Source organism: Epinephelus moara, chromosome 21 (assembly GCF_006386435.1).
Source record: "Epinephelus moara isolate mb chromosome 21, YSFRI_EMoa_1.0, whole genome shotgun sequence".
Classification (NCBI taxonomy): Eukaryota; Metazoa; Chordata; class Actinopteri; order Perciformes; family Serranidae; genus Epinephelus; species Epinephelus moara.
The window spans coordinates 1,468,896-1,483,088 of NC_065526.1; the positions used below are offsets into that span (position 1 = coordinate 1,468,896).

The window sequence follows — 14,193 nt, forward strand, 5'->3', positions numbered from 1 at the left end:
CAAAAATATAAATAAAAAAAACCTCAAAATGATTATGAACAATTCAAGATAATTACTGAACTATCTGAAAATTATTAGTGAAAGATTTGGAAAAAAAGACAACAAATAACAAAAATATCAAAAAGAAAATATTAAAACATTATCTGTAAATCCATTCTGAAAAAATCTGGAAATTATTGGTAAATTATTTGAAAAAAAAAAAAAAAAAAAAGTTAAATATCCAAAACTTATGAGTAAAATATTTGAAAGATGTAAGAAAATTATCCTGAAAAAATATCCTAAAATCATTGTTAAAAAAATTCCGAAATAATAATAAATTATATGAAAAAAGTAAAATATCTGAAAAAATGGTAAAAAATAAAATAGAAAAATGTGTATAATATCCAAAAAACATTCGTAAAATATCTGGGGGGGAAAAAAAAAAAAGTAAAATATGTGAGAAATGTTAAATATAGTAATGTCTGTTTTTGGATGACGTGAAATAAATACCTGACTAGTCAAAATAATTGCTGATTGATTTCTAGCATTACCAAAGGAAGGCTTGATACACCATCAGACATTAAAGGCAGCGATACTGAGGTATAAACATGGCGGAAAATTCCATGTTTTTCAATGCATTTAGAGATAATGACCTGATTAATCAACCAAAAGAAAATCAATCTTGGTATTTGATTAGTTGTTTTGCTCATTTACAAACCAAAAAAAAGCCACATTTTACAGTTTCAGCTTCTCAAACAGTAATTTTGAAAAAAATCAAAGTGGGCTCTGGAGCACGTCGTCGTTCTTCCTGAGGTTCATGAACACCAGAGGAAATTAAATCTGTTCACTTCTCTTGATCGTCTGATCCAGTCTGTCCAGTCGGTGCGTGTGATAAGCGGAGCAGGGGATGATGGGACGGCCAGCTGCATCATCATCACAACAATCATTCCCTCTGTGTTTGTTCCTGAGCCGCTCCACGATGGAGTCAGAACACTTAACAGAATTATTTCTCATTCATTACCTCCGGCTCGGATCTGTGGCAGCACATCAGTGTTAGTGCACCGCAGCGTTGCTGTGTGGATTAGCTCTGCTACAGTGACGGCAGTGATGCAGCTCGACGCTCGCTGATTGGATTTGCTGCTCGTCCTTCACGCGTCTCAACCTCGACATCAGCAGAGGAAGAGGAGGGTGGGGGGTCGATGAGGGGGGTCTTTGGAGAAAAGGGATCTAAAGGCATCTGATGGTAGATGTTGGATGGGTGGAGTGCTGATACAGCCACATCTCCCAATCTACAAACACCTTTTCATTTTTAAATATGGATGTTTTCCTGCAAAAATGTTGATCTTAATAAGTTGAAATTAAACCGCCAGTGTTGTGAGTGTGTTGCTTTTTTGTTCTCTTGTTTTGGTCTGTACAGTCGGGACTGTAAAAGACTCAATCAGACATGTTTGGATCATCACAATGATCAGCTGAGGGGCCGGAAACTTTGCAAAAATCAGACCCCTCCTGTCGGTCAGGGTGCCGAGTCAGTCAGACTGTGTCACAGTTTACAGTTCAGTCTCTTCAGATGTTGTTCAGCCTGTAGAACATTTGGCAGACGGGCTTTAAAGGAGCAGCAGTCTGCTCATGCTCCTTCTGCTTTAATCTCTTTACAACCGCTCTCAGTTTGTTTTAGACTTTGTCGGGATTTTCACTGAACATGGAGAACATGTTTAGTACGTGTTGGGCTCACTGTTCACAGTTAAAAAGCAAACCAGGTGATTCATGTCTGCTGTTTTTAAAAGGGTGAGTTCAGCATTTTTTAAGTGTGACTAACAAGAACAGCAATTTATTGAAATGTGTTCAGTATTGAGAGAGAGCGCTGCAGACAGCCACAGTTAAACAGGCTGCAGTGTATCCACTCTAGGGGCGAGTCCGTGTACACGTTTACACGTGTTTGAGATCATAAACGGTTATGAAAAATTAGTACACAAAAATGTTTTTTGTTTTGTTTTTTTTAGGGGGGAGGGGGGTGATACTAATTGTTGACTGACTGTGATAGACTGTGAATATGACAATAAATGGTGTGAGACCGGGTTTGGCAACAGGTCAGTGCCTACGTGCTCCGTTCTATTAAAACGGCGCGTTCGTTAAGGGGTGTCGGTGGCTTAGTGGTAGAGCAGGGGCCCCATGTACAAGGCTGTTGCCGCAGCGGCCCGGGTTCGACTCCAGCCTGTGGCCCTTTGCTGCATGTCCTTCCCTCTCTCTCTCCCCCCTTCACACTTAAGCTGTCCTATCAATTAAAGGCTAAAATGCCCAAAAAATATCTTAAAACAAACAAACAAAAAAAACCCTGGCGCGTTCGTTAAGGGGGTCATTCGCCAGTGGGCTACAATGAGTACCAGATCATCAAATCACAGCATCCGTGGTAAGAGGACACGGAATTGTTTGCACTTTTACTCATGTGTCGGTGGTGAAGTGGCGTGCATGACTCGTGCTACGGACGGATGGACAGACGAGCCACGTATCTCGGTGCTGCTTAAAAACAGGTAATACATCTGGCTACATCTTTCCCACATCAAATATCCGTGATCGCCTTGACCCGCGTGCATAAAAGCGCACTGCGGATGCTGTGATTTGATGGCCCGGTACTCATTGTAGCCCACTCTTATAAGACCCAATAATAATAATAACAATAATAAGTTACTGTGGACCTATATGCCATTCCTCTTAATAAAATTACCAGAGGAGTTCGCTGAAAAACAGGTAATGTCAGCCTGAATTACTCACGTGCGTCCCCGGTGAAAATCGCTGACATGCATGTGAAATAAGGCTTCTACAGGCTCGCCATAGCTCACTGTCAGGACTCAGGGACCAGAATTCTCGGCCAAGAAGTTGCATGTGAACACGCTGCAGTGACTGCAGCTGGTGGCCAACTACCACATATGTTCTGTGCCTGTGAGAGGAAACAGATCGCTGTAACAGCAGGTGGCGGTCGTCTGTATTCATCATTCAAAAACGAAAACAGGGAGAGCGCCTTGATGCTAGTTAGCATCAAGCTAGCTGATAAACAGGTTAGACACTGTGCTGAAGGACCGTCTCCAGAGTGTTAGCACGAGCTAATTAGCAGCAGCGGCTAACATCCAACACCGAGCTTTTACAAGGCTCCACTGTTGTTAAACTTATTAATAACCGCTCGCCATGTGATGCTACAGTTAGTGCTTGTTGGTATCATTACCTCTCTGACTCTGTGTGTGTGTGTGTGTGTGAGTGTGTGTGTGTGTGTGTGAGTGTTAATGTGTGAGGTGAGTCAACAGTAGCTGTGGGCTGGTCTGTGGTGGGACAGTGAGACGGTGCCTGGGCGTGACGATATGAACATGTGATCCAGCAGATGTTGATGTTCATCAGCTGTCAGTGTTTGTCTCTGTCAGTGGAGACTCCACTCATGTAGGGTTATAAGGGGGCGGGGCCAGTGAGGGTGGTCCTGATGTTGGCAGGTATGAAGAGTCACACCTGTTGTTTGCGTTTGTTGTGTTAACAGTTTGATTTGGTTCGGTCAGAGCTGTGGAACATTAAACCAGCCTCTACACAGACTACACGTTATACACTTCTGCTTAAAATACAAATGTAAAGTTATCAGTTATCGGCCATGAGATGCAGGTAAGTATCAGTATCGGTTGAATAAAATCCATATCGGTGCATCCCTAGTATGAATATTAATCATGCACCCCTAACAGAAACATAAAGACACTGTGTCATAAAGGAAAGTAACCGGTGATAGTTTTTTTTTTTTTGCTCCCATTAATTTGGTTATTCTCAAATTTCAATTCATCATCTCTACTGTTTTCATATTTAGCTACATTAAACTAATACTGCGCTTTATATTTTGTTTTTATGTCTGTCAATTTTTAAACTTGTTTTTGAGATATATAAATTATTATTATTATTATTATTATTATGATGGTCAGATGATCTCCAGTCTGTTTGAACCTCTCAGCGACCCAACATCTGATCAGTTCCTCGCTCTCTGCAGGTCAGACGGTTCGGCTGGACATCGTTCCCCCTGCATCATCAGTCCAGGACCGGTTTGTCCTTCAGCGTCTCCACTTTAAGGTTCAGCGGGGGAGTCGTTGGGAACCGATCCAGGGTCCGTGCTCTGAATGTGTTTGAGAGCTCTGCCTCGCCTTGACTTTGAAACGTGTTGTTTGATAAATGCCACTGGGAACTCCTCCTCCACCATCATCACCACCCCATCATCTGAGACACGCTGCAGTCCCTCCTGAATTCAACACTACTTCAGGGCCAAAGGCAGAAAGTCAACCCGGACAATCTGAACCAGGACCTGCTAATCTGGTTTGTGTGATGTGTGAAGACAGTAACCAGAAAACAGGCTTCATGTCCTTGTTAAGCTGCCGAGAGGACGGAGAGTTTGTCCTTGTTTTGAAACGTTAGGGCTGTGTCCGTGAACGCACCTCCTCCTGTCACATTAGACAAGTCATTAAAGGAATCCTTCACCCTCCTAATGAACATCTGTAGCTCAGTGACACACCCTAAATTTTTTTTAACGTTTTTCTCGCATGCCTCCACAGTGAACGAAGAAATAAAAACAAAAGAATTCTTGATACACAATTCTACACACAGTCATAGGCGATCACATTTAACAACAGCAGAACGTGTGCAGTATAATCCACGTCTCTTTTATCCAGTGTGGAGAGTCGTACACAAAAACGTCTCTGTACAGAAGAATAAACTTACAGTTGGTGAGGTCGGGCGGGGCGAAGCTGTCGTTCATGAAGACACTGTTGGGTTTAGCCACTTTCAAGTAGACCACGTCAGGAGTGTTTTTCAAGGCAGTGACGGCGTGTTCGTGGCTCACCTCCTCCAGGCAAGCACTGTTCACCTGAGCACAGACACATCATTGCTTCATAACACACTACATCACATCACACCACCGACCTCCATCTTCCTCTGAGACATGTAACAGGGTCATTCCTCTATGAGTGAGGTCAAAGCTTTATGTATCTTATTCTATAACAGCTGTGTGTGATGTTTAACAGAGGTTGTTTTGTCGATGTTTTATTGCTCATGATACGATGATGAAAAGACTTTTAACCTTCAGAGTTAAAGTTCCTGATGTTGGATGATTTTAAAAACCTGACTCATGTTTTAGGGAAGAGAATCTTTTCATGGCAGGTTTTAGGTTCTACTGCACACCTACGACTACCACCACTGTTACTATTGATACTATCACCACTACCATTACTACTACCAGCATCTACCAACACTACTACTACTACAACCACTAATACCTCCACTACCAACACTACTACTGTAACTGTACGTTCACACCACCAGCGACCAGAGCTTCCAAAACGGTGAAGGTCATTCATTTTCAATGAGAGCCCGGCGACTTGGGCAACCTGGTCGTCAGCCGCACGTCTTGGGCGACCAAAGTGGTCCGGCGGGGAGTTACAACTCGTTTAACTTTATGGTAATGAGGTCTGACGCGGTTTGGCAACAACCAATCGTAATGCTGACGTGCTTCGATGAAGCGGGTCCCAGAGAACAAGCCATGAAACTTTGGTTCCTACAGCGCACTTGTTCTGACAATGGATATCGAGAAGTTGATTACTTGCGTTCGCGCCCACTCTTTATAATGTGTCGCTGTTCGGTTACAGAGACCAAAATAAAAAGAATGAGGCTTGGGACGGCGTCACAGAGGTAGTTGGTTGGTCTGGTGAGTTTTAAAGTGTGTAATGTTCGTAATAGAGAAGAGAACTGCAGGCTAATGTTGCGACGTAGCATGCAAGTCTTCCTTGCTTGGTTTGAATGGGATGACATAGTGCAAAGCATTTTATCAACACACTATGAGCTTTTTGACTAGACAACAGCAAGCAGCAACTACGCTGCTTTCAAGCCAGTAGTCGCTTTGCCTAGTCCACACGAGCACGGGTATTTTTAAAACCGAACTTTTTTGGCCTCCAGTTTTTAAAGGGTATTTTTAAAACCGAACTTTTTTGGCCTCCAGTTTTTAAAAGATCTGCGTCCATATGAGTGGTGTAATAAAAATACCTCCGTCCACGTGACACCGCAAATTCCACTATCAAGCAATGTAATACACATGCCAAAGCAGTAGGTGGCAATATAACTCCTAACTGTAAGGCCATTGTAGCCAATCAGAAGGCAGTAAAACGTCATTACCGGAAAAACAACAAGCGGTGTCGTGTGCTGGGGTACTATTATGCAGCAGGAGCAGTCTCCGTAACAGCACACTCTTGCGCCTCTGTTGCTGGATGTAGTTGAGTAGCGTTAGTTGTATGATACAGCCACAAAGTGCTGATATGCTGCTAAATAGCAGCAGTATTTTGTTTAGGTCCATCCTCAAATCGTCTCTCGCACACTCTGGATCGGGTAATACACAGCTGTTTTCTGTTTATGTCGCACTCTGTGACGTCATACAATGGAGACGAGACAAAATAACTGCGGTTATCCTGTCCACACGACTGCTGACACCGGACTTTTCCAAAAAGTTCCCCCTGGACTCCAAACAAATAAATTACAAACAACTCCGGTTACAGGGGCCCAAGACCGCGGTTACGTGTGGATGAGAGGCCAAACCGTGAGCAAAGAGTCACTGTTTTATAAAGACCCGCGGTGGTGCGGACAGCCCCTCAAATTGACAAGCGCGATCGAGCATTCAGTGATTCACGAGATGAGCGACTAGAGCGACCAAAGCTGCCACAAATATTTTGACAGTTGTGCTTCTTGGATGTCTGCGAGAGACTTTGCCTCTCTGGAAGCTTCTGGTTTGAACGTACAGTTAGGACGGCTGTGGCTCAGAGGTAGAGCGGGTCGTCCAGTCTGCATGTCGAAGTGTCCTTGAGCAAGATACTGAACCCCAAATTGCTCCTGAAGGTTCCAGCGGTGTGTGAGTGTGGTAAAAACTGAGTAGCAGGTGGCACCTGGTATGGTAGCCTTAGCCAGTGTATGAATGCGTGTGTGAATGGGTGAATGTGACTCGTAGTGTAAAATAATCACACTGTGCGTTGGTTGGATTACCATTTACTACTACCTCCATTACTACCACCACCACCAACAGTAAAACTACTCCCACCAACGCTACTACAAACACTACCACCACTATTCGAAGGAAGACTAAATGTGTCCACTTCAGCCTCTCTGATTTCTTTCAGGTCTTCCAGTTAACTTTACTTGTTCTTTGCTGAGGTTTTATGTTTTATCAGACAAATGATATTTAAGAGGAATAACTCAATAACGATAAAATCTTTTTTTTCGTCTTCTCAGACCACGAGACGAGTGGACATGTTGGATAAAAGCTGTGACAGGACACAGATCTGTGTGGAAGGTTCTTACAGCCAGCAGTTTGTCTCCGATCTGCAGCCTCCCGTCTTTATGTGCAGCTCCTCCTTCAATGATCTTGGTGACGTAGATGCTATTGTCGCCTGGGATGTGCTGGTTCCCCACTCCGCCTGCTATACTGAAGCCCAGACCTGCAACACACCAGGACCAGGACCGGGGGGCTGTTAGACCAGCAGCAGCACCTACCTTCACTGCACAGTAAGATTTAGAAGATATCACTGACACACGCTGCTGCCAATTTTACACACCAGCACCAATCAGGGCACATGAATGCACAAAAGCATATTTTAGGATGTTTCCGTGGAAACCGAGGCTTTGTTCTTGAGCCTGGCTTCTTGAATAATCATGAGGCCCTGAGGGATTTCACTAAAGCTCCTCGGCAAGCCGAGACGATCTGACAACACATCCAACAACACATCCACCCCGTCTGTACGCTCCACTACTGGAGCTACAGGACGCTCGACACGTTAGCTTCTGCACATGCTCACTGAATGTTTAATGGTTTCACCCTCTGTCACCTTTGGGTCCTTTCACCAGTTTGATCTCCATCACTTTCTCTGAGACGGGTTTCCTCCTGCGGACGTAGAGTCGGACCAGCGAGCCGGCCTCCTTCAGGGCCTCCACGGCTCGGCTGTGGGTCACATCCCGAACATCCGCCTCGTTAACTCTCAGGATGACATCATTAACCCTGAAACACAGGAAGACTTTTAGCGTCACCTTGAAGGCAGACAGTTCCACATGATATAAACACAGTGTCTCGTTTGTTTCACAGGTGCATAAAGAGAGGGGACGGTTGTGTCGTCACAGTCAGGTTTCACAGTTCGGCAGTAGGGATGGGCACTACTGTCAACTTTCACTTTTACTCCCACACATTTCCCCTACACATCTCTGTTACTGCGAAACAGGGAAGGACAGAGGGATGGACGGATGAATAAATGAAAAAAAAAAAAAAATGGATTTTGCTCCTTAAAAAGATCTCGTCTTTCCTTCTCACCATTTTGACATGTTCAGAATGTACATGTAAAATTCTGACCACTTGCTTTTTTATTACTTGCGTTAATTTGTACTTTTACTTTCAATACTGTTGAAAAATGTTTGTACATTTAGGATCATAAAATTACTCTTGACACTTAAATGCAGTAAAAATCAGAAGTCTTTCACTCAAGTCATATTCTGTGACTTTATTCTCTACCAAAGTCATTCTCTGGTCAGAAATCTGTACTTTTACTCAAGTTCACCTTTCAGGTACTTCTTCCACCTCTGTTTGGCACCAAGATGATGCCAAAATTCTGAAAACATGACAGTACTCGTTCTTTCTCGAGGACCATACTGTACCGAGGATTCAAATCTTTCAGACCTGACACCTGCTGGTGTTTTAGTCTGATGTTAAATGTTAAATTAAACTTCTCACTGCAGCAACATCAGCTGCTGTTTCAACAATGTTCAGCTGAAAAAACGTGCAGGCTGAAATTCAACCGAGCCGTTCTGTGAGGAGACGCAGAGAACAGGTGCCATGTCATTATTTCGACATCCCATTATTCTGAAATCTCAATGTTTCGACATCCCATTGGTCCGACCATATTAAACCCATTGTTCCAAAGTCCCGTTGTTCCAAAATCTCAATGTTGCAATGCAAAAGGTTGAAAAAGCAAGCAGCAAGAGACCGTGTTGTCGTGTTGTTTATTGTTGCCATGACGACAACGGTCACCCTGTTTTGAGGAAGTAGAAACGATGTTGAAAGTTATAATTTTAACCCAAACCATGATCTTTTCCTAACCTTAACCAAGTAGTTCTTGTGCCTAAACATAACCAGACCTTAACCATGAAACAGTTATTTTGTAACAATGAAAAATGAGATTTCGGAACAACGGGACTTCGTAACAATGGGTTTAATATGGTCGGAACAATGGGATGTCGAAACACTGAGATTTCGGAACAATGGGATGTCGGAATTATGAGCGGACCCCAGAGAATCGATATGATATTGTATCATGATGAAACTGGTGATTTGCAGCCCCGATGACGAGAGTCTACTCTGCGCTAAGCGCTGCACGTTTGGTGTTTTTTTTCTGGTTGCCAAGAATTGAAAAATGTTCAACTGTGGGCAAAACGCTGCTCTCATCACTGTCAGTTTTTACCCAGCAATCCAATCACAGCAGAGGAGGGGTGGGACAAATACCAACTGTCACATCTTACATGAACGAGAGCAGCATATTTATATACCGTAAAACTTCAGTTCACCGCCCAGTCCCTTTCACCAGCCCAGTGTAGCTACACATCTTGACAAATAAAGGCCTGTCTCAATTAGAAGCCTGGTCTGGTTGCCAAGCAGTTCATTTCTATAGAAGTTCTTTGGACGTATAAAACAGGTTGCTGGCTACACACTTACTCTAACATTAGTCAGCTGCTCAGAACGCACATCACGTCGTTCAGTTCATTTTACTGAAACCATGAGCACCAGGCAAGAATTCATTCAGATTTACCACCGTGGTGACTCCCTTCTTCTGAAGCTGTCATAAATCAGAGTATGTGTCCAAACCTGGATTACCCTCTAAGTTGTTTATGTTCCTTCAGTCTGTAAGAGTCCTCAGATCAAAAGAATGAAAAGGGTTTTTCATAAAAATCAATCCAAGTTGTGAGGATTGTTTTAACGGGATAAAGTGTGTTGTGTCGGTATGTCGGTGCTGTAACTCTCTCTCTGATGCTCTGTCTGCTGTAAGTAAGTGTTACAAGTAATATTAATTTGGGTTTAAATAAATTATTTGTACTTGTTTCCCATATTTGCTGAGAAACAGTCCTGTCTCAAACACAGGCCTGTTGAGTTCAGGGATTTAAGCAAATAATTGAAGTTTTATGGAGTGTTCCTGACATAGACTAGTACTTTGTGTTTAAGACGGATCATCAGGGATTAATAATGACATTAAAATTTAATTTGAATGTTTTTAATAAAGGAGTGTGTGTTTCTAGGATTTACTGATTTGTTTTTGTTTTGTAGCGTGGTACCAAATGGTCTCTGGAGAATCATGGAACTTCAGTAGTGTTGGCACTGACTACTTTCTGGTATCGTGACGTGCACAGCAGGAGCTCAACACTAACTTCACCACCTAAGTTCCAGTTTGGTCATTTAGTGCTTTAAGCCTGTTTTCTTGCATGACATCGTATTTAAAGCTCGTTTTATTTGATCTTTCGGTCGTTACGTTTCACACTGGACTGAAGCAGGAAAGCAAATTGACTCAGAGCACAAACTGACGACGCTCATCGCTCAGCTTCACTTTTCTTCGTCCATTTCTTCTCTCCTCTGAACTCTTCCTTTCCTCCTGACTCAGTGTGGCAGGAAGTGACCGGAGCTTTCAGTCAGACACATGAGCCTCACTGATGACTGACAGACCCACAACACAGGGGTCATGTGTTAGAGGCAACCTGAGCCTGAGGCAGCACCGCCTCTTCATCCCACAGCTCATCATCATCATCATCATCATCACCACCACCTGGATCAGGTGTGTCAGACTCTGTCTGCTGCATTATGGATGAAGGAGTGAAAGGCGGCAGGACGCTGCAGGGGCTTCTGGGTAAAAGACACCAGCTCCTAACTAACTTATCAACAGTTGGTTCATAAATTCAGTTTGTATCTGATAAAATATTGTCTTCAAAAGCTTGAAGTTTCACTCCAGGTGTGTGTGTGTGTGTGTGTGTGTGTGTGTGTGTGTGTGTGTTGTCTCACCTGAGCCGTCCGTCCTGAGCAGCGGCTCCTCCAGGTATGACTTTGGTGATGAAGATGCTGGGGTCTTCACCGATGTGAGGGTTGTCTGTGCCGCCCGCGATGCTGAAGCCCAGACCCGAGTTCCCCTGGATACGCAGACAATCACCATGACAACCACAATAAAAACAAACAAAGAAAACAAACGTTCTAACAACAGTAACTGATGAGTGATTACACACACAGCACGCTCCACATGAAACAAACAGTCTCAGAGATTTACGTTCAGAACGTTGGTGTCTGATGGATATTTGAGGTCGACAGACTTGTAAAAATCATTTCTGCTCTTTCAGAGATCCTAAATTTAAGAGTTTTCATTTTCATGTTGAGAATCATCCTCAGGTTTTATGGTTCGTTTATATGTTAAGGCCCCGACACACCAAGATGACGGTCAGCCATCAGTGAGTGTCCGCCGCCCTCCTCAGTGCCGTGTGTCCCACAGTATTGCCCCTCGTCACCCCTCTGCTTTTTCCCCAGCCGATGCAGCATGTTGAATCAGTGACGGCGATGGCGAAGCCTGAAATCTGCCTGACTGTCAGTTCAGCTCAGCGCACGAGCAGAGAAATGTCAGTGAGTTGAGTAAAAGAGGAGCTAAAGTCCAGAGGGAGTGAGAGCAAAACCAACTTGTTCCATCAGGTCAGATTATTTTTCCTGATGGTTTGTGTTACTGTTCACTGGCGCACCGTAAATATGCTCTGATTGTGTTGTTAATGTGCTAACAGGCTAACTAGCATCAAGACGCTCTTCCTGTTTCCCTTTTTGAATTATGAATACAGACGCTGCTACTGTGGAGAGTTATTTCCTCTCACGCAGGCACAGAATGTGCGTGATGGTTGGCCGTCAGCTGGAGTCTCTGTGGTGTGTTCATGTGCAACTTTTTGGTGACAGAGCCGGGGGCTCTCATCGCCACTAGCTCTCTGAGGTCAGTCTGGTGTGTCTGGGATTCTTGCTTTTAACTTCTTGTTTGCCATTTTTTCTGCACACTTCCTGCAGAGTTTTCACATTAAAAGTCAGGAAAGGAAGTGCTCATTGCCTTTGAGCTGCTGGAGGTTTTGGATGTGAGGGAAGTGTTGAGTGAGTTTCATTCACAGCAGCTAAACACTGAATTAAAAAGTTTTGTGTTCACCGTGTCAAACCCCATGTTCAGACTCAACCCCATGGATGTATACAGAGAACTCGATAGAGCGTTGGCGGCGGGGCCCCCTGTATTCTGATGAACGTTCCTCAGCGGCACATGAAGCTTCTTCTGCGCTTCGCTGACTTGAATGAGGATACGATGATTTAAATTTGCTGCTCTTCAAGACTTTCCAGTTGTTGTCAGACGGAATGGAACAGTCCTTTCGTCTGATCACATTAAACCATTGTTGTCTTTGTTGTCGTTGACGGGCAGCGGAGGTGAACAACCACAGGGCAGTAATTCTAGCTTTAACCTGCAGTGTCCCTGATGCGCCGTCGTACTTCATGAACCTCCAGCACTTTATTTTAATTATTTAAAAGTGTCCGAATGTGTGTGAGATCTGGTGAAACGAGGACATAATGAATCAACTCGTGTGTGTTTCTCTTTAATGCAGCTGTGTTTTAATCCCTCGCTCTGCCTGTGGTGAAATCTTCTTTATTATCTTCTGTTATATCTTCTTGTCCTAATTCAGCTGTGCTTCTTCAAGTGCAAATTATCATCAGTGCAGCGTGAACAAAAACCATCTCTGCCAGCTGAGTCCTGCAGGAGCTACAGTACAGCCTGTCTGTTATTCTGTCTGTAGGCTCAACAGGCCTCAGGCTCATATTCTCTTCTGCTTCTTCACACGTTAGTAACTGAGGTTTAATCAGAGTAGAATTACACCAACGTTTGTAAAGAGAAAAGCACATTCTTCTTTTATGTTTACTGAGAAATATAATTTGGAAGGCTGTGTTTATATGAAAGGATAAATATTCAGACTCCTGCTAGTTAGTATCGTGGTCGCATCAAAGTGTGAAATATCTTATCGTTAAAGACGCATCTCACTGCTGGCAGGATGATCTATTCATACAACTGAGCTGTCAGCAGGACAAACACACAAGTACTTCTGAAACTGGTGCTACATGACAAAAAAAGATAACAGCAGGAAAGAACTGTGGCATTCACTTTTTTACAAGAGGAAGAAAAATTACAACTACCAGAATGCACTGCGCCACACCGCACCAATAGACCCTTTTAGGGCAGATGTCACGATGACATCATGTTATCACCCGGAGGTGCAGCTGCCTCTCCCCCACAGGGCTGGAGGCTACATAGGAGTCTTAAAATGTGGTACGCCTAAGTTGAGCAGTGTCTGCTGCCAGGATTCAGTGTGAGTTGTGGACTGTTACATCATGGAGGTGACACGAGGGGGAAATACAAAAGGTCGTCTGCTGTCATCTTACCCTCTCCAGCGTGATCTCCTCGTACTCATAATCAGCCTCCGTCCCGTTCACCTGCACACACACACACACACACACACACACACAGAAGTGCACTTAATTATTTCTTGTTGTTAAAGTGTGTTTTGTACATTTTATTTATCATTTAAAGGTATAATATGTAGTTTTTCCACATAAAAATGTCTAAAAACGACTAAACCAATATTATATATTTTGTTTAGTTGTGTACTTTGATTATCAGAAATGTTTCCAACAATTTTTCAAACCCAGATAAATATGAAATATTAATAAAAGTTATGGACCGTGTCATTAGGTCGCATGTCAATGGCGACGTAGCTCAGTTACCATAGCCATTAAATGAAGGAGAAGAAGAACAAGCAGACCGGATGAGACGTCAGAGAATGAACGTTACTGTTGCTAGGCTAAGCTAACTCGTCGTCATTGATCATGATTATGCATTGACGGTTGCTGCACCTTCTGACACCGAAGCTGTCGCGGTAAACAAGCCGGTAAAACGGAAACGTACGGGTCAACCAAACGATCCCAGAAGAATTTGGGATAAGAAGAGAGCTAAATCCAGGATAAATATTGGTGTGGCCTTTCTGAGATGGAAAGAGCTTTGTGAAAATCTAGGACTACAATTCGACGCCGACCTCGCGTGTGTTCTACTAGACAGGTAAGCAAACATCTGGCTGATGTTA

The 14,193-nt window shown here is 43.5% G+C and overlaps 1 protein-coding gene across 2 annotated transcripts in view; it reads right to left on the minus strand.

Annotated features, from left to right (window-relative positions):
• The window catches only part of LOC126408778 (disks large homolog 1-like), a 178,721-nt gene that overhangs the window by 24,484 nt on the left and 140,044 nt on the right, over positions 1–14,193 (minus strand). For both annotated transcript variants that reach the window (XM_050074458.1, XM_050074457.1), the window contains exons 7-11: positions 13,496–13,546; positions 11,060–11,184; positions 7,857–8,026; positions 7,333–7,469; positions 4,714–4,858 (exon numbers count right to left, since the gene is read on the minus strand). In XM_050074458.1, the coding sequence (XP_049930415.1) occupies positions 4,714–4,858; positions 7,333–7,469; positions 7,857–8,026; positions 11,060–11,184; positions 13,496–13,546 (628 nt within the window). The remainder of the gene's footprint in view (positions 1–4,713; positions 4,859–7,332; positions 7,470–7,856; positions 8,027–11,059; positions 11,185–13,495; positions 13,547–14,193) is intronic.